The sequence below is a fragment of the Uloborus diversus genome, chromosome 6 (genome assembly GCF_026930045.1).
Source record: "Uloborus diversus isolate 005 chromosome 6, Udiv.v.3.1, whole genome shotgun sequence".
Classification (NCBI taxonomy): domain Eukaryota; kingdom Metazoa; phylum Arthropoda; class Arachnida; order Araneae; family Uloboridae; genus Uloborus; species Uloborus diversus.
The window spans coordinates 118,598,929-118,620,593 of record NC_072736.1 but is presented as its reverse complement, the minus strand read 5'-3'; the positions used below and the strand labels follow the sequence as shown (position 1 = coordinate 118,620,593).

Here is a 21,665-nt window from a genome sequence, read left to right as displayed (position 1 = left end):
AACTCGAATTTTGTTTAACTGCAACTGTACCCGCATGCATTTGTTTTACTCGCATGTTCTCTGTTCTCCCACTGCTCGAGGAGAGAATTTAAAATCTTATAATCGTTCCTTAAAATGTATAAGTGAAGTGTATATATATCTCAATTTTTGTAATAAAATGACAAAAAGAATCATCTGTATTCTTGTCACAGCTTACACTTTAAACAGGTACTTGACTTCATCGAAACATCAGTACCTGTAGTGGTGACCATCGTCCTCTCGGATTCGCTTTTCAACAAAAGTTGGATAAATGCTCACCGAGACAGCTACGACATTTAGATTATATTGGCCAATTTACTACCGATATTCAATTTGTAAAAGGTTCCGACAATATACCTGCTGACGTTTTGTCAAGAGTTGAGGCATTAGAGCTCCCGACTACCTTGGATTACACAGCTGTGGCTGAAGCCCAAAGCACCCACACCGAGCTGCAGGACTGATTGAAATCAGACACAACCTTGAAATTTCAAAAAATGCTACTGCCTGGAACCGAAGTTCAACTTTTTTGTGACACTTCTACAAGAAATGTTCGTCCATACCTTCCCTTGGAATTTCGTAAAGTAGCTTTTGACATGCTCCATAATTTAGCTCATATGGGTGTCAAAGCTACAGTCAAACTGTTAACATCCCGTTTCGTGTGGCCTGCAATAAAAAAAGATGCCTCAATTTGGACACGGACTTGTATCCCATGCCAAAGAGCCAAAGTATGCCGCCATACCAACAGTCCAGTGCATAACATTAAAGTTCCTGACAAGCATTTTGAACACATCAATATTGACATCGTTGGCCCTCTCCCTCCTTCTCAAGGATATACATATTGCCTAACTATGATTGATCGCCATACGCATTGGGTCGAAGCTTGTCCAATCACCGACATAACTGCTGAGACGGTAGCGAGAGTGTTCTACGAAACTTGGGTAGCCCGATTTGGTATTCCCAAAATTATCACATCCGACCAAGGGAGACAATTCGAATCCCATTTATTTAACACCTTACTGAAATTATTGGGAATTAAACACTCTCTTACTACTGCATATCACCCAATGTCAAAGGGATTAATTGAAAATTGGCACTGCACAATGAAATCATCTTTAAAAGCTCGTTTCACTGACTGTTGGACAGAGGTCTTACCAACAGTATTGCTGGGAATGCGATCTGCATTCCATGAGACAATAAAAGCTACAACAGCTGAGCTAGTCTACGGCACTGCCTTAAAGCTACCTGGAGAATTCCTCGCACCTACTGCAAAGGACTTTAGCGCTGCCGAGTTCGTCCAACAATTAAAAGAGACTATGCAGAAGTCTTCTCCAGTTCCCATAAGCAATCACACCAAGTACCGATCTTTTATCGCCTTAGATCTCAAGAAGTGCAGTCAAGTTTTCGTGCGGCATGATGCTGTACAACCTCCACTGAAACCGCCATATGATGGACCTTTCCCGGTTCTTGAGAGAACGGACAAAGTATTCAAGCTGTAGATTGATGGAAAACACAAATTCATATCCATTGATCGCCTAAAGCCTGCTTTCATTCTGAACAATTCAGAACAACATCATTACCAGAACTTGACCTAAGACTCCGACCTGACTCCTGAGACTTGCTGCAAGCCACCAATGGAACAAACCCCGAATGAGAAAGTGGACCCTTGTGAAGTTAAACGCACTCGTGTTGGGAGACAAGTCCGCTTCCCCGCACGTTTCAGAACCTAACGTTCCACTAGGAGGGGGGTACTGCGGTGTCAGCTTTTCTAATCAAAAGAACTGAACTGGACTGGACTGGACAGTTTGAAGTAAACAAAACTACAAATAAGCATCCCTCAATTCCATTAAAACTTTATTCATTTGTAATTTTCTAAAGTGCATTTAATGGAACATGTGAATGGTGGAATAGATGAATAGTGAAAATAAAAGCTCTAGCAAACTACATTAAACTAAATAAATAAATAAACAAACAAATAAGCAATTTTAGTCAGGAGACAAAAGCATAAGTAAACAAATGTTAACAGGAAATTTGAGCTTTGAATTTCATGTTTACATCTCTGCATTTTATAAAGTTTTTTTTAAACTTTAGATTCAGAATGCAAAATTTTAACATACCAGAATCTTCAACAGGATACGCAAAAGAAATAAGAACTCCAAATTCAACTTTCTCAACATGACCAGGCACAGAAAGCATTGTCCTTCCTGTTAATTCCAATTTATCTACCTAAAATGCATCAACTAAACAAATAAGCAAATTAAAAATGAAAATATAAACATCAAATAAAATATTAAATAATAAACGTACCAAAAGAATTAAGCAAAAGGATTTCCATGAACAAAAGTTTCAAAGAGTTAAAAAACTTTTTTAGTCCAGGGGACAGCTTTTTCTTTCTTTTTTTTTTTTAAAGAGGGGCAGGGCTGTTTAAAATCTTCAAAAAATTCTTGGACTTTGTTTTAATTAACAATTTGGCCATTATTATTACAGACCAAGCCACATATTATCTGATTAAATCCCTGGAGTTGATGATTTTGCTTGAAATAAATGATCTAAGCAAAAAAGCAAAGTTATATCAAAAAAAAAAAAAAAAAAAAAACAGTAAATTTCCCAAAAATTTAATAAAAGTCAGAAAAGAAAAATAAAACGGTAGCTAAAAGCCTTGATGTTAATGTTTTTAAGTGTTCTTTAAACCAACCAGTCATTTTCACTCTCTAAACTTTATTGCTAAGTACTGTGAACAACAAATGCAATTTAATGATAAAAACAGAAAAATAAATATATTTTATGCATTATTGATTCAAAGGAGTAAAAAACAGAAAGAAATAGAAAAATTCCCATAGATTACATCACACTTACGGTGTCAACACCTATAGTAGAAGGCTTGTTGGAAAGGTAGTGCTTAAACACTTCAAGAAAATTTATTTGCATGTCAAGTTTTATCATATTTTAAGTTTATTTAGTTGAGTTTTGTTTAAATTTTTATTAAATTTAATATTTTTTAACTAGAATTGGCAAGTTCTAAAATGCTCAAAGAGAGAGCAAGTTCCATTTAAACATGAATAGATCTTTCTTGAACAGTCGGTAATCGTTTATTTCCTAAATTTTTAGACAGTTACTGCTAAATATGCTTATGATGCTTCATCGATAGAAATGAAGATTGACCACTGAATATTTATATATTTCAAAAATTTTTCATTGCATTTACATATTTTTTTTCTTCGGCTCAACTTTAACCATTTTCACGGGGTAGCACCATCATTATCCGTTTTGGGTGCCAACGTATTTATATATATATATATATATATATATATATGTGTGTGAGTGTGTGTGTGTGTGTGTGTAAACATGTATAGGAAGAATATTCAAAATACATTTCAAAAATATTTTTACCTCTATATCTGATATAGCTGACTTCAATGTGCAAGACCAATTGACCAAACGATTCGCTCGATAAATCAGACCTTGCTCATGAAGCCTCACAAATGCTTCAGTCACTGCTCGGCACATTTTCTGCAAATAATGAAATAAGCATGAACAATTAACAAGTTAACTGCAGCATGTATAGTGCAAGACATAAAAAAGGTACTCATAACAAGGAAAGAAAAGGATAAAACAAATTAAGGAATTTCTGCTGACCAATTAAATCACGTAATAGTAGAACAGTAAAGCTCTTACACAATGGAAGGACAATGTTGCAACAATTAGTATATGTTCAACATGATCCAAGTACATCATCAAATTTTTGTCCTCCTAGATCTTTTTTGAGTGTTTTAAACAAATGGCAGTCACTAGGCGATAAATCTGGACTGTACGTAGGGGTTTCAGAGATGTATGATGAAATTTCTAAAATTTTTCCGGGTTTAAAGCAGCAGTATGTTGCATTGCAATTTCAGAGAGAAAAATGAAGTTTGCTTGAGGTCATCCTATGCTGTGATATGCAGTTTCTGCTTCATCCAAAAGACGACAGTAATAGCCTGTATTGGTTGTAATTCTTCAATAAGGTCACAAATGGCAACAATGTTGCCCACAGTGATCTTCTTTCATCAGATTCATTGCTTACAGCTTCTCTATTTGCCATATATTTTGTTATCCAACTCATATACTTGACTGTGCAAAGTGCTTCTTCCACAAACTGTGCGTGAATCTGTCTCAAAATTTCAGAGTGTTTGGTGACCTTTTTTTGCACGAAATTTAATAACTATGCGCTGCGCAACAGATATGTGCACTTCTTGCTCATTCATGGCGTACTGAAGCAGCCCAGGTCTCCAAAAATTGTGCGAACACAAAAACTCTTTTTCAGACATCTTCATTAACATATTAGCAAAGCAGCATCAGATTAAATACTAACAACAACGTTACGAGACAAATTCCAGTTTATTTTTGATCTATCCTCGTAGAAACAAACGCACATCAAAATTGAGTAATATACATATACATCTTTACTAATAATAAAGCTGAAAGTCTCTCTGTCCAGAGGATGTCTGGATGTCTGTGACACGCATAGCGTCTAGACCGTTCGGCCGATTTTCATGAAAATTGGCGCAAAGTTAGTTTATAGCATGGGGGTGTGCACCTCGAAGCGATTTTTTGAAATTTCGATGTGGTTCTTTTTCTATCCCAATTTTAAGAACAAAAATATCATAAGATGGACGCGTAAATTACGAAATTATCATAACGTGGAACCCTAACATGGGCACAAGCCAATTGCCGAGATACGAAATGATCATAACGTGGAACCGTAACATGGGTACAAGCCAATTGGCGAGGAAATTCACCATACATTATTTGTAAATATACAGGCGAACCAAAAGACCTTTTAATTTTTCTATTATGGGCAAAGCCGTGCGGGTACCACTAGTAATAAATAAAATAGGAAAAACTGAACATATTTAAAGCTTACTGGGTCCATTGTAAAGGTTGCACGATCCCAGTCAACAGAGCATCCCATCAGCCTCAATTGTTCATATATCCTGTCACCTTTTCTGAAACAATTAGTCTAATGAAAATGCATGCACAACAATTTTTATTAAAGCATCAACATATTTATAATTTACATAAATGATGGGGTATAAACTACAATACATTATTCAAAAAAATATAATTTCAAAACTCCTTTTTTGATTAACAAAATAAGAAACTCAACTTAAAATAATTTCACTCATGATGTAAATCAATAGAAAACCATAATACAATTTAATACCATTACATGTTTCATAGACTATTGGTGAAAGCAAGCGTATTATGAGTTTATGAAGGTTTTCATTCCACTTTGAGGTAATGTAATCTATTGTGGTGAGTTTCTATGTACTGCATCATTCTAATAAAATAGTGGTTTTTTTAAAAATAAAATTGGGAAATATTCATGTGATGAGGGGAGTGCATGGGGGGGGGGGAACCTGTTGGCCCGGGCCTGAGACTGAAGGGCGCCCAAGTTTTCTGAAATGAGGGATGAAATATGTGTATGGATGAAGGGGATAACAATATGGACAGGAGCCCATAGAAGTCATTTGTGACTGGCCCCAAAATTTCTGTGTACGCCCCTGCATGCGACTTATTACAAAACATTAAACAAGTTTTGAGCACCATTGGAAGATAAGTTCTAACAAATAGAAAACTAACTACTGGTTGGTATTAAAATGACATGTTAAGCAGATTTGGAATGAACATAAAGAATTGTCATGAGAGTTCATTTTAGTCTGATCAGACACCTACTTCTGTAATGAATAAAGCAAAGAACAAACTTTGCATTTCCTGCTATGCTTTACAATGGTATGATGTGCCTTTTGGTTCAGGAAGTGGATGTGGTTTTATGTGAAAGTTTTGCCTGTATTACTTTGATTCCTCAAGACATCTTCAGAATATGAAAAAAAGTCGATTATATCTAAAATGGTTTGAGCGGGGACAATTAGGAAAATTGAACCACTTGAAGAAAAATGACCTGATTACATTCAGTTAGAGCTGTTTGTAAATGATGTCCCATTTCTTCAACATTTTTGACCCCCCCCCCCTTTGTGACAAAGTATCACACTTCACCTTATACCTGCACTCCTCTTTGTCACATCACTCTATTTTTCATAAACACATCTAACAAAAAATGTGTGGTGCCATACATATTATTACCTCCCCTCCCCCCATCAGTTTCAAACCCCCTCAAAATGTGACATCAAGAGTGGATAGCCTCTCAAAACAATTCAACAAGATTTTATTCCCTACCATTCCTGATTGTTACGTTTTCCTTGTTTCTAATTTCTCTTTAAAACCTCATGCCAACCCTAAATGGAGTTTCTGAAACCTTTGTGAATCATTGCAATATCACTAAAATCAAACTGCTATTTTTCCAACCCCCCCCCCCAAGAAATAAGTTATTAGTCAATAGAAGCAGGGACGGATTTGGAAGTGAGGAGGCCCCGAGCAACGAAGGAGTGGGGGCCCCTAATCAAGGTTCGAAAAGATCATTGTATTTTCGAAAATATCCGATACTTTGATATACATCCAAATATTTTGATATATATGTGTATATCCGATATTTTCGACCCGTGAAAGTTAGGATACTTTGTAAAAATTTTATTGTGGGGACCCCTTTGTTGTGGAGGCCCCGTGGCAGTAGCCCCGCCTGCCCTCCCCTAAATTCGACCCTGAATAGAAGAATAGAAGACCAAAATAAGTTTAAAATATATTTATATGAATGTGAATTTTATGGTAGAATGCAATAAATAATAACATCTACCCAAGTAGAGTAAACTTGATTCATGATATTTTTTCGAAAAATTCAAGCTTTTTTCTAACATTTTACATAAAATTATACTTACTCTTCTTTCCATTTCCAGACTTCTTGAATGAACTTTTCCCGCCCAAGATCATGCCTTCGTTTCTGCTGCTCCTTCCAGAGTTTCTTTTCTACAACTACCTGAGTGGCAATACCTGCATGATCACAACCAGGATTCCAAAGAGTTGTTTTACCTTTCATTCTGTGCCTAAATTGAGATGATTCAAGGTCAAGGATGTAATTAGCTGAATGATAGTTAGTAGTGCAAATCTAACATACAGACATTCAAGCTAAGTGGAAAAGCAAACTTAAGAGAAAATACGAATAACCATAGAACTAAGAATATTTACCATCACATTGCCAAAAAAAAAAAAAAAAAAAAAAAAAAAAAAAAAAAAAAAAAAAAGAAGAAAAGAAGAAAAGAAAAATGTAGAAATTTAAATAACTACATATTTTATGATGACATAGATCTGAAATTACCTATGTTCTAATTGGTTACAAAAGAGCTTTATAGAGTTTTTCTAATTAGTTAAGTCTTTAACTGAACTTTGACTGGAATTGAGACTGAGTTTTCAGCTTAGAAAAAATAAAATTATTTTCAGAGAATAAATCCTTAAAGAAAAGGGGAAGAAATATTTGTCACCTATGAAAAATCTACAGCATGTTTCCAAACAAAAATTTAACTAAATAATTATTTAACTATATTATTATTTATTATTTTGTGAATAATTAGCTGGTGCATTAATAAAAACAGAAAAATGTATGAAGTACAAATTTTTTTTGCAAAGATTTTACTCCTTCCTCTCTTTAAAACATTCTCTAGAGTCCACAATGTGAAACACCAAGTCAATGTTTTTAGATTTTAAATACATTATTTTAACTTTTTTTTTTCACAATTTCTCAAATTCTCCCTCTGTCTTATAAGTATAAATAAGCTTGGCTATCGTTGAGACTATTGATGAAGTAATATAACAGCACTTGATTGGGATCTAAAAATGTATTCACACTAATTAAATGTCAACCTCTTGATGTTTCTTTTCATGCATACACATTAGAGGTTCAAGAACTAGTTTGCAAAAAAATAAGTTTGACACTTGATTCTTAGTAAAATTTTATTAACTTTTCAAATATTAAAACAAGCGGGCTGCTGTTTAGAAACAAAAAAAGCCAACTTTGAAAAATTTTAATAAACTTAAATGAAAAAACATTATAGTTAACAGTTTTAATTGTATAAAAATTGAAATATTTCTTACTAACAGGACACAATTAGAATTATTATGTAATTATACAACACAACTATTAGATAGCTGTAAGCAAAAATCAGTTTTTGCTCAATTACATACCATCTTGTTATGCAATCCTCAATGGCACTGGTCAAAGCATGACCAACATGTAAACTGCCTGTTACATTTGGGGGAGGAATAACAATAACAAACTTCTCATCTTCCTTGACTTGAGTCAAATCTTTACCCTGTGGGAAAAAAATCAGATGTTTACATTTTAGTCTGATAAAACAAGTGTACTTCTCAGTACACTCAAAATCATTTAGTGACATGACTGCTCATATCTGTAATTTTTGAGGAGGGGGGGGGGGCTAAGAAAATGTTTGTTTTAAAGCTTTAATTTTAATAAATAAAAATAGTCGTAATAAACTATCTTTTTTGTTCTTTCTTCTGATTACAAATTAAAAAAAAGGTAAGTTAGATTGATGAAGATTTTTAGTTTTGAAATTCAGGTAGACTTACAGTTTTAAGAGAGTTTATATTTTTGCTTTCCTTAAAAGAAGAAGAAATTTGTAAACGTAAGAAAACTTTGAATGACAGTCGTTCAGGACTGGCCCATTGGTTGCGGTGAAAATTTTCTATTTATGCTCAAAATGTATTTGAAATATGGCAATATCAATTTCCAGAGGGAGGCTCGAGTCTCCCTTTATGGGCGCCCATGCTTAATGACTATTTTACACAAGTTATAAAACAATTCTTTCCACTACGAAAAACATTGAGTGATTCAAATACAGTAGACCCTCGTTTTACATAGGGGTTACGTTCCACGGAAATGCTGAGAAAATTCAGACCTAATAATAGTGTTAAAATAGAGGCTTGGTCCCGTAGATAACAAAATACTTCATTCTAGTGATGTCTAATTGTATAATGAGTTTAATGTGTACTTATATTGACTTTTATGCACCACATGCATAAAAAGAACATAAATTAATTTCGTGTTCTGTTTATAAAGAGGAGCTGGCTATGATAGTCTTTTGGCAGTCATTAAGAATTTTTCGCTGTAATTACTTGCAGAGCATTAAGGCATCCATGATCACCTGCGTCATTTCCATGTTAGAATCTTCCTTCATTAACAAATCAGAAAGATCATTTCTATTGTCTAGGAATGGCTCAAAGTTTTCAATGTAAACGTTTTTCGTTGTGCGTCACCGACATCAGTATCCTCATTGGTTTTGGTCTCCTTTGTCACTTCTAAAAGCTCTTTTTTCAGTGAATTCTGAACTGTGTGAGTTTAATAACTTTACTTCTGGAAAGAGCTCTGGAACCAATCGCATAAAATGTCTCCAGTGGGCCAAGCTTGATTATTAGCATGTTAAAATGCAGTTGATTACACGTGCAATCTTTAGGAGTTGATTTTGAAATAGAAGAAAATGATATCTATTTGCATTGCCACATCCGCGTAAAACCGAAACTCATTGATGTAAAATAAAATAAAGGTGTCAAATCTTAAACTGTGTAAAATAAACCTGCCTAAAATGAGGGTCTACTGTATCTTTGTAGTATTCTTTAAATAGTACTTAAAAATGTTTTTTTAAACAGAATTACAACGAATCAATGACAAATCTGCTTCTTTTGCCAACTTAGTGTATGAGGGCCTTCAGTTCTCATACTACATATATTGAAGTACAGTCAACTCTCAATAACTCGAAGTCCCATGGGACAGGCTAAAGAGTTTGAGTAATCGGTAGTTCGAGTTATTGGAAGTTCCTTTCCCAGCCTTCTGAAGAATATTCCCCCCCCCCCCCAAGAATAGTGCGTAATTGATAGACTATAATACCTACAGTTTGGATAAAATTAATTATTAGTACTACATAGAATTATCTCAATCAGGAATAAATTCCAATAAGATGCTTTGAAATAATGAGTTATTTTTCACAGCTTAAATATTTATTGCATCTTAAAATGTCATTAAGTTTGTATGTTGCAGGCTCCAGTTGATATTGCTTCTAAACCTCTTTGGTCGAAAAGCAGATTATTTGAGACATCCAGAAAATAAAGGCTCATTTTTACTTTCTTCTATATCTAATATATAGAAGAAAGTATTGGATTCGTGCAAATTTTCGAATTTCGAATTTTGACGGATTCGAACGTTTTGAGGTGTGCTGAGTCCATTTCGACCATTTTTGGAAAATGTCTGTCTGTCTGTGTGTGTGTGTGTGTGTGTGTATGTGCGTGTGTATGTATGTGTGTCACGTCTGTGTGTGACCAGTTTTTTGTGGCCGCTCTACAACAAAAACTACCGCATGAAATCGAACGAAATTTAGTACACATATGTACCCCTATGTGAACTTGTGCCCATTAGTTTTTGGCGCGAATTCCTCCAAGGGGGGTGGAGCAATGGGACGTTTTTCGAGTTACGCGTGCTTGCTATTCCTCAGGAAGTTACTGGCGGAATCAAACAAAATTTGGTCCATATGTTGGTATTAACAGGAACAGGTGCTGATTCAATTTTGGTGTCAATAACTCAAACGGGGGTTGAGCTATAGAACGTTTTTTGTCGTCAATTGTGACTGCTGTATCTCAAGAAATAACGAACGGAATGAAAGAAAAATTTATCGGCAAGTAGCCCTTAGTGGGTATAAGAACTGATTTTATTTTTGTGTCAACAGCTAAAAAGGGGGTAGCGCAATCACCCGTTCTTTTTTTCCATTTTGAGTGCCCTATCTCAAGAAGTAATGCTACGTTCTGGTTGAAATTTGGAATATATGTGAATCCATATGTAAACAGGCTTTGGTTCTATTTTGACGCCGATCGCTCCAAGAGGTGTTGATTTTTTTTTTTTTTTTTGCGAATAAAAATATTTTTATTAATGCAACAATAAGAAAGATAAATCGTAATAGATTGTCGTCTGCGTATTTCTCGTGATTTTAATTGTATGGAAATGATAGGAAATATTATCTCAATGATTTAAAATTTTTAACTGTTGCCATCTTATGTTTGTTAACAAATAAAATATTTGTAATTCATTCAAGCAAGGCTTTTAAAATAACTTTCAATTTTCGCTCTTTGCTTTGCTTTTGCAATAATTCAGACATTGGGTCAAGTTTTTGCATGTGTAATTTTGTTTTTGTTGGGAATATTGCTTCCTCGTCAAGCATGGGGAGGGATCAGAAAAAAAAAAAAAAGAAAAAGAAAAATATAGAAGAAAGTTTCGTGATGGCCACAACATACTAGTTTAATTTTTGATGAAATGTCAAGTCTTACAAAGATTGGCCAGCAATAAAATTTTAGGTCGTCAGAAATGGCTAAAAGTAGCCAACTGGCTACTTCTCACATAGTCTTCCAACACCGCATACATTATAGAGCTCTATTGTGAATAAACTATCAACATCACACAAGCTGATAAGCAAAGCAGTGTGTTAAAGCGGAAAACACTTTTTTTCTTATTTTGGCTGCATTTTTATGCATAAAAAGAAAGCTAAGCTATTGTAAAAACTTCGACTTAAAAGGGGTTCATTTGAGATATTGAGACAATTTTGGAATGAAAACACCAAATAATTTTGAGACCGAATAAAAACTTTGAGATAAAGGAATATTCCTGTGATAAGGCTTCTAGTTATTGGGAGTTGAAGGTATGTACGTGTTCGAAAAAAAAAGTTTTCATTTACAAACCTTCATTTCAAAAAGTCCATGTTTTGTAATCTAAACCCATTCCAGCCGAAACTATATAGGTAATATTTCATTAAAATTGCAGGGAAAGTGAGAAGCTTTTCATTCTAGTACTCATAGACTCTATAGAGATATCTACACATGAGTTTAAAAAAAAAAATATACTAATTGCAAAAGAGAGGGTAGAAAATACCTTTCATTAACGAATAGCGTGATGTTAAGTCATGCACTTTTCTGGTGCTGAATTGATTTAACAAAACCTTTTGCGTTTTAATATTTATATATTTTATATCAAAGTTGACATGAAACTCATTTCATGCTTATTTCTTCATTTTTTTTCTTAATGGAGCACATGGACCTTCTGGCAGTATTCTGAATTCCTAGACATTGGTACAGTATAGTACCTCCATTACTGAAGCTCTGCACACGCTTATGTGTGGGTGAGGTGCAAAAAAGAAAAATAACTTAACTAAAAAGAGAAAAACATTATTTTTAGAACTAGCTTTATCAGCAGGAAATAAAGTATGTATTCTTTTCAGGAAAATTGATTAAAACATAAATTTAGAGATGAAATAATAAAACTGTAATTTTTTGATGCCTCAATGATTGAAGATTATTCAAATAAGTTAATATCTTTTAACTCATTAGTATGCAAAAGAAAGTAACTTCAGAAACAAAAACACTGCCTTTCTAAAGTCTTTAATTTTTCAATTCAAAGGGTGACAAGGTAAAACCCAGGGCTCGAAAATATCATGATATTTTCGAAAATATCCAGCATTTTGATTTTTATCAGATATTTTGATATATATCTCATCTTTTCAATCAGCACTAACTAAATTTTTCAAAATAGTAAATGTATTCTCAAATAATTCTTATTTTCTTACATTATTAGAACAATATGTAGACCAAAAATTAAGGTTTCTTTCATTATTTATATCTGATATTTCATTTGACATTTTTACCGATTTTAATGGAGTTTATTTGGAGCATTAGCTGTTTTACTCACTTTTCCTCTGTTAGCTGCTTTTACACAGTTATATGATTCAGAAATAAAAAATATGCATTAGTTGGTGCACAGTCATAAGACAATTTCTTTTTTTTTCTGACCAACATTTAATATTTAATTAAGTACTTTTAATAAGAATTAAAATTGTTATATTACAAATACTTTTATGAATATAATTTTAAAAAGGAATATTATATTAGTTTGTTATATTAATGATGCATTAATACATCATAAAAATATAGTACATAACTTTTTTTTTTTAAACAATAAATGAACAATATTACTATGATCGATTTTTTTTTCTGAAAATACCCTAGTTGAAAAAATAAATATCGAAAATATCATGATATTTTAAAATAAATATCCGATACATATTGTAATATATATCAACTGATATATATCAGTGAATCCTGGTAAAACCCCATAAATTCTGCAAAATTACATGAAGAAAGAAAGAAAGAAAGATAAATAGGAGAGGAGTTACAAGATCACAATTTAACGCTGATGAAAAATTATTCGATTTTCTAACATTTTGCTTTTGTTTGAAATACATAGAAGTTATTTCAAACAAGCTGAGAAATTTTATAATCTTTCTAACCTATGACTTTTGTATACATCTTCACTCATCAGGTAAAATTTTGAACTGGGGCAGATTTTATAACAGCTGCGACAGCCAAAGTGAATAATTTATGCTTAAAACATATACTAGGAAAAGTAACAGCTTAATTTGAAATAAATTATTTTTAAAATCATTTATTATAATAAATTTCTTTTGTTAATTTCGAAAAAAAAAAATTAGAATTATTATAAAGCAGCAAAGCAATATTTTTACATGCTTGCCGCAATCATCGCAGCCACCATGTTCAGCTGAAAAATCGCTATTGCAAATAGTACATCTTGCATAACCATTCTTTGAAGGTGAAACCAGGAATGGCCAAGTGCTTTTATATTCTTCACGGAATTTTTGGCAGTTTTTCCACTTTTTTGCCAAAGATTCAATGACAGTCGGCATTGCAATCCAAAAAAAAAACCCAGAAAATTGTAAGTTTTGGACACACTTTTAATAGCATTGTAGTTTAAAGCTGTAGTTCTACGATTTTTGGCAGCTCCGAGTACATATCTCTTGTCTCTTCAATGTAAATGCAGCAGAAGGAAATCTTTCTACATCTTATAAAACAATATTTCTTCCTTGGTAAATAAAACAATAAGTAGCAACAACTAGTAGAAACATATAATTTTTGCATAAATTGAAAATCAGAGGAGTTTTTACTTCCATTTTGCCTTTGAAAATTAATATAAGTGCAAACTCCATGTTGCACACTAGTCATATTTTCATTGACAAAAAAAAAAAAAAAAGAAAAAAAAATTGTATTTAGCATAACTTCATACCATCTGAAAAGTCATTTTAAAACTTTAGTAAGATTCAAATACATAAATTTTATATTTACTTACACCATATTCTGGTTTGAAGAAACCTGATTTTTCCCACCAGGCATACCAAGCTGCTTCAACATATTTTGGACTGTAAGCATCTGGCATGGGACCAGATATGTCTACAATAGAAAAACACAAGTTCAACAAACGAATTCTACAAAGCTTAACAAAAAGTTTGTAAACTAAACAGATAACTCAAAGGCCTTTTTTCAAACATAACAGCCCTTGTAAAAATTCAATTTGAATAAAACCCTTTTTTTTTTTTGAAAAACAAAATAAAGTTTTTTTTTTTAAATGAAAAAATGTTACTATCTAACTAGACAATACTAATCTAAAATACAAGAATATTACCTTTTTTATCACCAGGAGCTACTTCTTTATCATAAATCAAAACTTCTTTCTCTTTTTTCTCCTTTATCTTCTTCTGTAAAGCAAAATTTAATCTTAAGATCTCTTAACAACAAAGTAAAGAAAACAATGACATTGATCAATATTTAAAAATTCTTTTGGATTGCTTATCCATAAATACATAAACATTAACATGTTTTGACCCAAAATAAATAAATCAATAAATAAAAAGTGAAGAAATTATTACAGGGTGGCGACAGAAACTGGAAAAAAAAAGTTCCCTGACTTTTCCCTGATTAAGTTCACCAAATTTCCCTGGTTTATGTTACCAATGATAATGAATTCCTTTCTTTGCCCTACCTGAAAAGCATTGCATATTAAATAAAATGCAGTGTTCAAAACAGTTTAAGCTGTTAATTAAAAATATATTTTGAAAAGATGCTCTTTTTTGGTGAAAATAGTTATTAAATTATCGACAGAGAAATATTACAGGAAATCTAAAACAAATACTTTACTTCCAAGAACCTGTTAACATAAGAATTCTAAAAAAACATTAAAACCACTTTTAAAGCTTGAAGACTATCTAATCATGATAAAACTAAAATTTAAATGGAAATAATCTTGAACTGAATTTTAAGCAGTACAATTGTTACTTCAAGAGTAACAAGTGATAGTTAAAGTATAGAAGTAATGTAGTTTTACTAACGTAAATAACACTGCCGCGTTTAGGTAAACAGCAGTATCTGCAGAAATGAGTTTTCGAGATATTTGAAGAAATGTGTGGTGGATTCAGTACCAACAATTAGAAAATGTTGGAATTAGACGTTTTTTTCGTGCCTCTTTTTCAGAGGAAACCAAAAAAGCGAGCTCGTACAATAAAGATAACAAACCATAAGATGACAAAAAATAAATAAATAAATAAATAAATAAATAAACAAATAAATAAAAAATAAATAAATAAAAATAAATAAATAAAAATGTGCTGTTTCTGCCCTTTACCTGCACACGGTAGAAAAGACATATTTAGGTAAAACAAATTCAAATCTTTCAACAACCAGTCACAGTGAGCTACTCTCTAATCAAGAACTTAAGTTTTAATGAATGAATACAGCATTTTAACTATTAAAACAAAAAAAAAATATTTACTTATGTACACAATTCAATTTCAAATGATTTCATTACTTGTCGAAAAAAAATCTTAGATTACTTTAGTAACAAACAACATTTAAATGCAAAAACAATTATTAATTTCAAAATGTATATGTATATGGTTTTAAAATAAAAGAGTTTTAAAGTCTGAGAAAAAAAAAGAACCTTCATGCAATAAAAAGGAAAGCGAATACCATGGCAAAAAGACAAATTTGAGTTTAAGTCAAAATTAATTTGAGCAATTAAATTAAAAATGCCAAGTGATAACTTTAAAGATTTTTCAGCATTAATTTGAAAACCAAAGATTTTTTCTTGAAATCGTGATAACAGTATACTAATTACTTCAAGACAGTGAGTAAAGGCAAGGGAGCAAAGTCGGTTGATGGCTTCCTCTATGCCTGTAGGTTTGTTTATTTCACATAGAATGGAATGCAATTCAAGCTTGATAAAACATATATAAACAACTTTACAGACACAGAATCAATCTTAGGAAGCTCATCCTACGATTGAATACTTTGACCTTGAGGAAAAAAGATGCACAAATATGCCGCACTGTATAATCGCATCTCATTAATTTTACTTTTTTAAAACAAATCATTGGCGGAAAATTCGTTGGGAATTAAAGTACATCACTTTGCAAGGAAATTTTTTTTCTTTCTTCATTTGATCCATTTTCCCTGAATTTTCATTATTTTTTAAAAATTCCATGATATTTCCCGGAGTGATAAAGTTCCCTGACTTTTCCCTGATCTGTCGCCACCCCGTATTAGCATATTTCCCGTTCCTGGTAAAATAGCATTAGGTATTGTAGATTCAATTAATTCATAAGAAATAAAGTTCTCCTAACAAACTCATTTTATTATAAAGCAACTGCAGATGGAAAGACTTGTTTCCATTTTTTCAGAGTAGATGAAAGACATATTTAAAAAGAAAGTTAAAAAAGAAGTCATTTATAACGGGGCACCCACTGCCCAGATTGTGTCATTAAAACTTTTAGGGAGTCTTGTTCCTTGAGGGTACACTATAGTATTTGAAGGGGGAGCATTGTTGACCTGGGGGGTTTTGCTCAAAATTTTATAATGCTTTTATAGTTTGATCAATAGCTAAGAATTTCTAATTTATTAACAAAATTAAATTCATGATCTATATTAAAGTTGGTTATTTCTTAAAGTGGTATTTAGAATTTTCCCAAAGCCCTTGGGAAAAAGTTTTAAATTACTAACATGGAGTAACACCTTTGTAAGATCGGAAACATTTACACCACAAGCACCTATAATTTCAAATAGGTGGTGCAGTGGTTTCTACTGTCAGGGATCTGGCCAGAGGAAATTTGGGTCCGTTAACGGATCCTTCACAAAAATCCGACCAAACAAAATGAACCCTTCAAAAAATTCTGATAAACAAAAACGGATCTTTCACAAATTGTTTATTGAAAGAGCAAATCTCAAATCAAAATAGCGCAGCATATTTTCGTGTGTAAAAACGAATTCGTTTGGAACCTTTTTTAAAGTTAAATTAGAGGGATCAACTTATAAAAAATCTGCTGATTTTGCAAAAAAAAAAAACAAAAAAAACGCCACTTTTGTGATGCTCCTGCAAGCGATAAATTACTATCATAAATAACTATAAATAACTACAATAAATAACTATAAATAAATAACTACGGCCAAATAAATATAATGCTTGTTGTTAGTTTCTTAAAAGAAATTAAAAGCTGAAAGTCAGTTTGGTTTATAATTTTCCTTGTTTGTTTTATGCAGGGGTGTTGTTTTAAACTTCTCCGAGAAAGCAAAAACGAAAAGAGTCAACCTTCTCTGACACTTGTGCTGTAAGCCCTTTTATCCTTTTCTTCACGCTCATGACTTAATAAACAATAATATACAGTGAAATGAACTTAGAACTGCAAAGGATAGTAGGGGTGGGGAGAAAATTTGATCGCGCCACTTAGCCTCTGGCAGTGCAATGTTTATCTGTTATTTTGCGAGAAAATTATATGGGTTTGATTTTTTGATTCTAAAAAGGATAATTAACTTTAAATTAACTCTTTTATTTACCGTTTTTTTCTTTAGATGCCTACATTTTGAAAAACGCAATCTTTTTACATCTGATATGAGAATCATGTTTTATTCATTTTTCAAGCTAACTTTGCTTTATTAGGATGTATATAAATGAAAAGTCTCTATTTTTGTAACAACATTTATTTCAAGTTTTTAAAGCGGAATTCTATTTTCTTTTATGAGTCAAAAATGAAAATGCTGAATCGATGGTTCATTTTTTATTTTATTTTATTTTTTTGCTTCAACGGTGTCCAGATATTAATGTTACGTTTATCATAGGACTCTAAAATATAATTCTTAAATAATTTTATCACAAAAATTTATTTTACAAACCGTTTTTATACTTTTGATGCCTTCACTTTGAGGATTGCTATCTCTTTGCATCCGCTAAGGGAATCTGATTTTACAAATTTTCGGTGTTTAGTAGGCTTTTTTAAGAGGTAAACAAATAAAATATTTTTTCATTTTTCTAAAAATCAAGAAGTTTACAAGTTTCCAATGAAATTTTGAGCTCTTTAAGTGTCTTGGTTCAAAAAGTTAAATCCCTCCCTTAATTTTTATGTTACAACTACTTCAAATACTATACATATAACACTTCTAGTATAATTTAACATAATGTAGAATGGTAAATAAATATTGATGCTTGAGGGGTGCCCATCTCCCAGAGAGCGATGCCCCCCCCCCCTTCCCAAATACTAGAAAACCACTCAATAATGATATTATCAACAGAAAAGAGGGAAAACACTCAACTTTAAATGTCAATAATGCAGTTTGCGCCATTTCAAAATTCAAAAATTTCGTTTTTACAAAAAAAAAACATAATAATTTTTTTGCAAAATTATTTGATTTTTCACAAAATTAATTTATTTTTCACAATATTATTTGGTTTTTCATGAAAAACAGACCCTATGAAAAATCCTGGACGACCCCTGACTGTGTGATGCGGTGATTACAGGTTTTTCCCACATTAGTTTACATTAGAGATGTACCGAGTAGCACTTTGGCTGAGCAGCCGATTACTGAGTACTCGGCCGAGTACCGCGTTCCAATTATGTTTTAAGAAGAACCACCGACACATACGTGATGAATTTTGAACTCATTGGAATAGTAGTATAGACCTCCATGTACAAATAATAATTTTTAAAACAAAATTTCAGCTGAAATTTAACTATGCATTATTTAAAAGATTTTTTTTGTGTCAATAATTTTACAAATAAGTTACTTTTTAAATTAAAAATGAACAAATACATAAAAGGTAGGATTAATTAAGTTGGAATTAACAAATCATATCAATCTATATTTCTAGTCCGCCACACAAATAATTTTTAAAAGCAAATGAAACAACGTTAAAAGCACAAATGTACAGGAGCACTGCAGAAACGTGTTTCTGCATTTCAAGGAACATCTTTTTCAGTGCATAAAATGTGAGCTAATGAATGTAAAAAAATACGACTTTTGTCGGATGTCTTTAACTCCATAAGCTCACATTCTGTGCATTGAAAAAAGCAATCCTCATAATGACAAAACACGTGTCTGCAGTGCTCCTGCACATTTGTGCTTTTAAAATTTTATATTTTAAGAAAAAGTATTTTTAATGCTTCTTATAAATAATTTTGTTAGTGGCAAAAATCTGTTTAATATTATAAAAATTTCATATTTTCTGTACTTATCTTTTTTTACATCATTTTTAATAAAAAATAAGTTTCATTAACTTTGGAGCATTAAAATATAAGACTTACTCCATTGAAGCATAGAAAACCTCATTGTTCTCAAAATTTGAATTTTACTTGTAAATGATTGCTGTATATTATATGCTTGCACTTTTTTATTAATTGTAAAATCTGCTTTGAACAATATTCAATTTTTTACAACTACCATAGGCGGATTTAGGACTGAGTTCCTGGGGGGGGGGCAGGATTTTTTTTTTTGGAGCAACATTTTTAATTGCCCTCCCCCCCCCCTTCCCATGTTTTTGTCTGTTTTCTGTGATGCGTAAGGCCATTCTTTACTTTTTTGTGTGTCGTTTTCATTACTGTGTGTAATCACGCTGTCCTTTTTAAATTGAATGAGAGTAACGTTGTGCTCCCTTTTAAGTGGGATATAGAATATCTCCAGTTTTAGGGGGCCCGGGGATTACTCCCCCGGAGGAAATTATCTAAAATGGATATAAAATTCTGCATTTTGAAGTCTTATAAGGGTTAATTGGAAATAATAGGCAAATAATTTTTTTAAAAAGTTTTACGCTTTAAAAGTGCTTTGTGATGCAAGTTAATACTTTAAAAGAAATAGTGCACAGATTTAGAGAATAGGTATCAAGAGAGTAACATACTACCCATTTGAACAATTCTTAATTTATACACTTGATAAGAAATAAAATTGAAGCACACTTTGCTTAGGAGTTTCAAAGACTTGTCTAATTATTTTCAAGGTTTGGTTGGTTAGATTGGGTTTTTTGTTCAAGAGCCCTTGTAGGCTATACTGCGCCAATCTTTTCAGGGATTTTAGAACCTATCAATAATTTGCACTTTCCAGCCTCTGAAATTGAGTGGTAGATTATACACTTGTACAGTATTGTTCAAACTTTGTAAGAAACGGCTATTTTAAGTTTAAAAGAAAAAATAAATTTTAATTTCCTATTCAAAAGAGAAAAAATCATGATTTTTTTTTTGTTATAAGATTTTAGAAGATAAGTTGTTACTATATAAACTCCTCCCAAAACTGGGGAGCATTGTTCCCTTTGCCCCCCTCCTATAAATCCACCCATGCTCTTCTGAACTATTCAAAAATGAAAAAATAATGATTTTTTTTTTTTTTGGAAGATGTGTTGTTACTACATAAAGTCCTCCCAAAACTGGGGGGCATTGCCCCCCTCTGACCCCCCATAAATCCGCCCATGACAACTACTTGTTATTGGCCGAATACCTGATCAAAATTTGGCCGAGTATAGAGTACTTACCCGAGTACTCGGTACGTCTCTAGTTCACATCAATTTTTAATATAAACTTTCTTAGATGACCCACTTCCGAAGATCAGCTAAAAAGTATCATGTGAGAGGCAGAATGATACTTGTTACAGCTAGGGTTGTCCTGTTTTGTCCATCCCGGAAAAAACCGTCCCAGACAAAATGTCATTTTGTCCATTTCGTCTAATTTTTCGGTAAACGGAAAGTTTTTAGTCAAAAATTTGAAGTTTGAAAATAATAGATAATTATATAGATTCTTCCTATTCAAGTACTACTTTAATATTAAAATAGCATACATAAAAAAGTATATAAAAATTGATTGAAAAATATTTTAAAGTGAAAACGAAAAAATTAAGATTAGTTGAAGTTTAGGTAAATGTGTAGATAAATCAAATGAGTGTTAATAAGTTAAACTGCATGTAATAGCATTTATAGAAACAAATACACAAGCTGGCCGTGCATTTTAAGATGTTAATCTGTGATGTGGAGGTTAATTGCCTATAGTAAATGCATTCATAAAATTAAAAAGTAGAAATTTAAGGTTTTTAAAGGTTGAAGTTTCTCAAAACATTAAAATCATAGTTTAAAATAAAAGAAAAACTACTTGATATTAATAAAGGAAATGTGGACATGAAGTGAAATCTGTTTTTGTAATACAAATATGATGATCTGCAAAAGGCTCTGAACCTAGCTAGGCTGTTCCTATTCAATTTATTAGTCCCTAATAAAGATTAATGGCCATTTTAAAGCTATCTACCCCCCATGCTAATAATACCCTCTTTCGATACTGTTCCAAGTACCCACAACCCAGTACAGATGTAATATACCCCCCCCCCCCCATTTGGCGACATCCGATGTTTTGCACAAAATTGAAATATTTTTCTCACCAATGAGGCGATAATTTTTTAAGCATGGCATCCCTGCCAAAACTAATCTGTGTTTGGCAATCTTAGATCTATTCAAACTTGTTTATTTGTTATCAGTTTTGCATAGGAGATATTCTTGTTTTTCGTGCAATATACCTTACAGAAAAGCT

At 32.2% G+C, this 21,665-nt stretch overlaps 1 protein-coding gene across 1 annotated transcript in view; it reads right to left on the bottom strand.

Moving 5' to 3' along the window:
- Positions 1–21,665, bottom strand: part of LOC129223948 (valine--tRNA ligase-like) — a 69,404-nt gene that overhangs the window by 43,075 nt on the left and 4,664 nt on the right. Inside the window, exons 3-9 of the mRNA XM_054858332.1 lie at positions 14,465–14,537; positions 14,132–14,232; positions 8,125–8,252; positions 6,825–6,989; positions 4,916–4,997; positions 3,406–3,525; positions 2,133–2,241 (exon numbers count right to left, since the gene is read on the bottom strand). Of these exons, the coding sequence (XP_054714307.1) occupies positions 2,133–2,241; positions 3,406–3,525; positions 4,916–4,997; positions 6,825–6,989; positions 8,125–8,252; positions 14,132–14,232; positions 14,465–14,537 (778 nt within the window). The remainder of the gene's footprint in view (positions 1–2,132; positions 2,242–3,405; positions 3,526–4,915; positions 4,998–6,824; positions 6,990–8,124; positions 8,253–14,131; positions 14,233–14,464; positions 14,538–21,665) is intronic.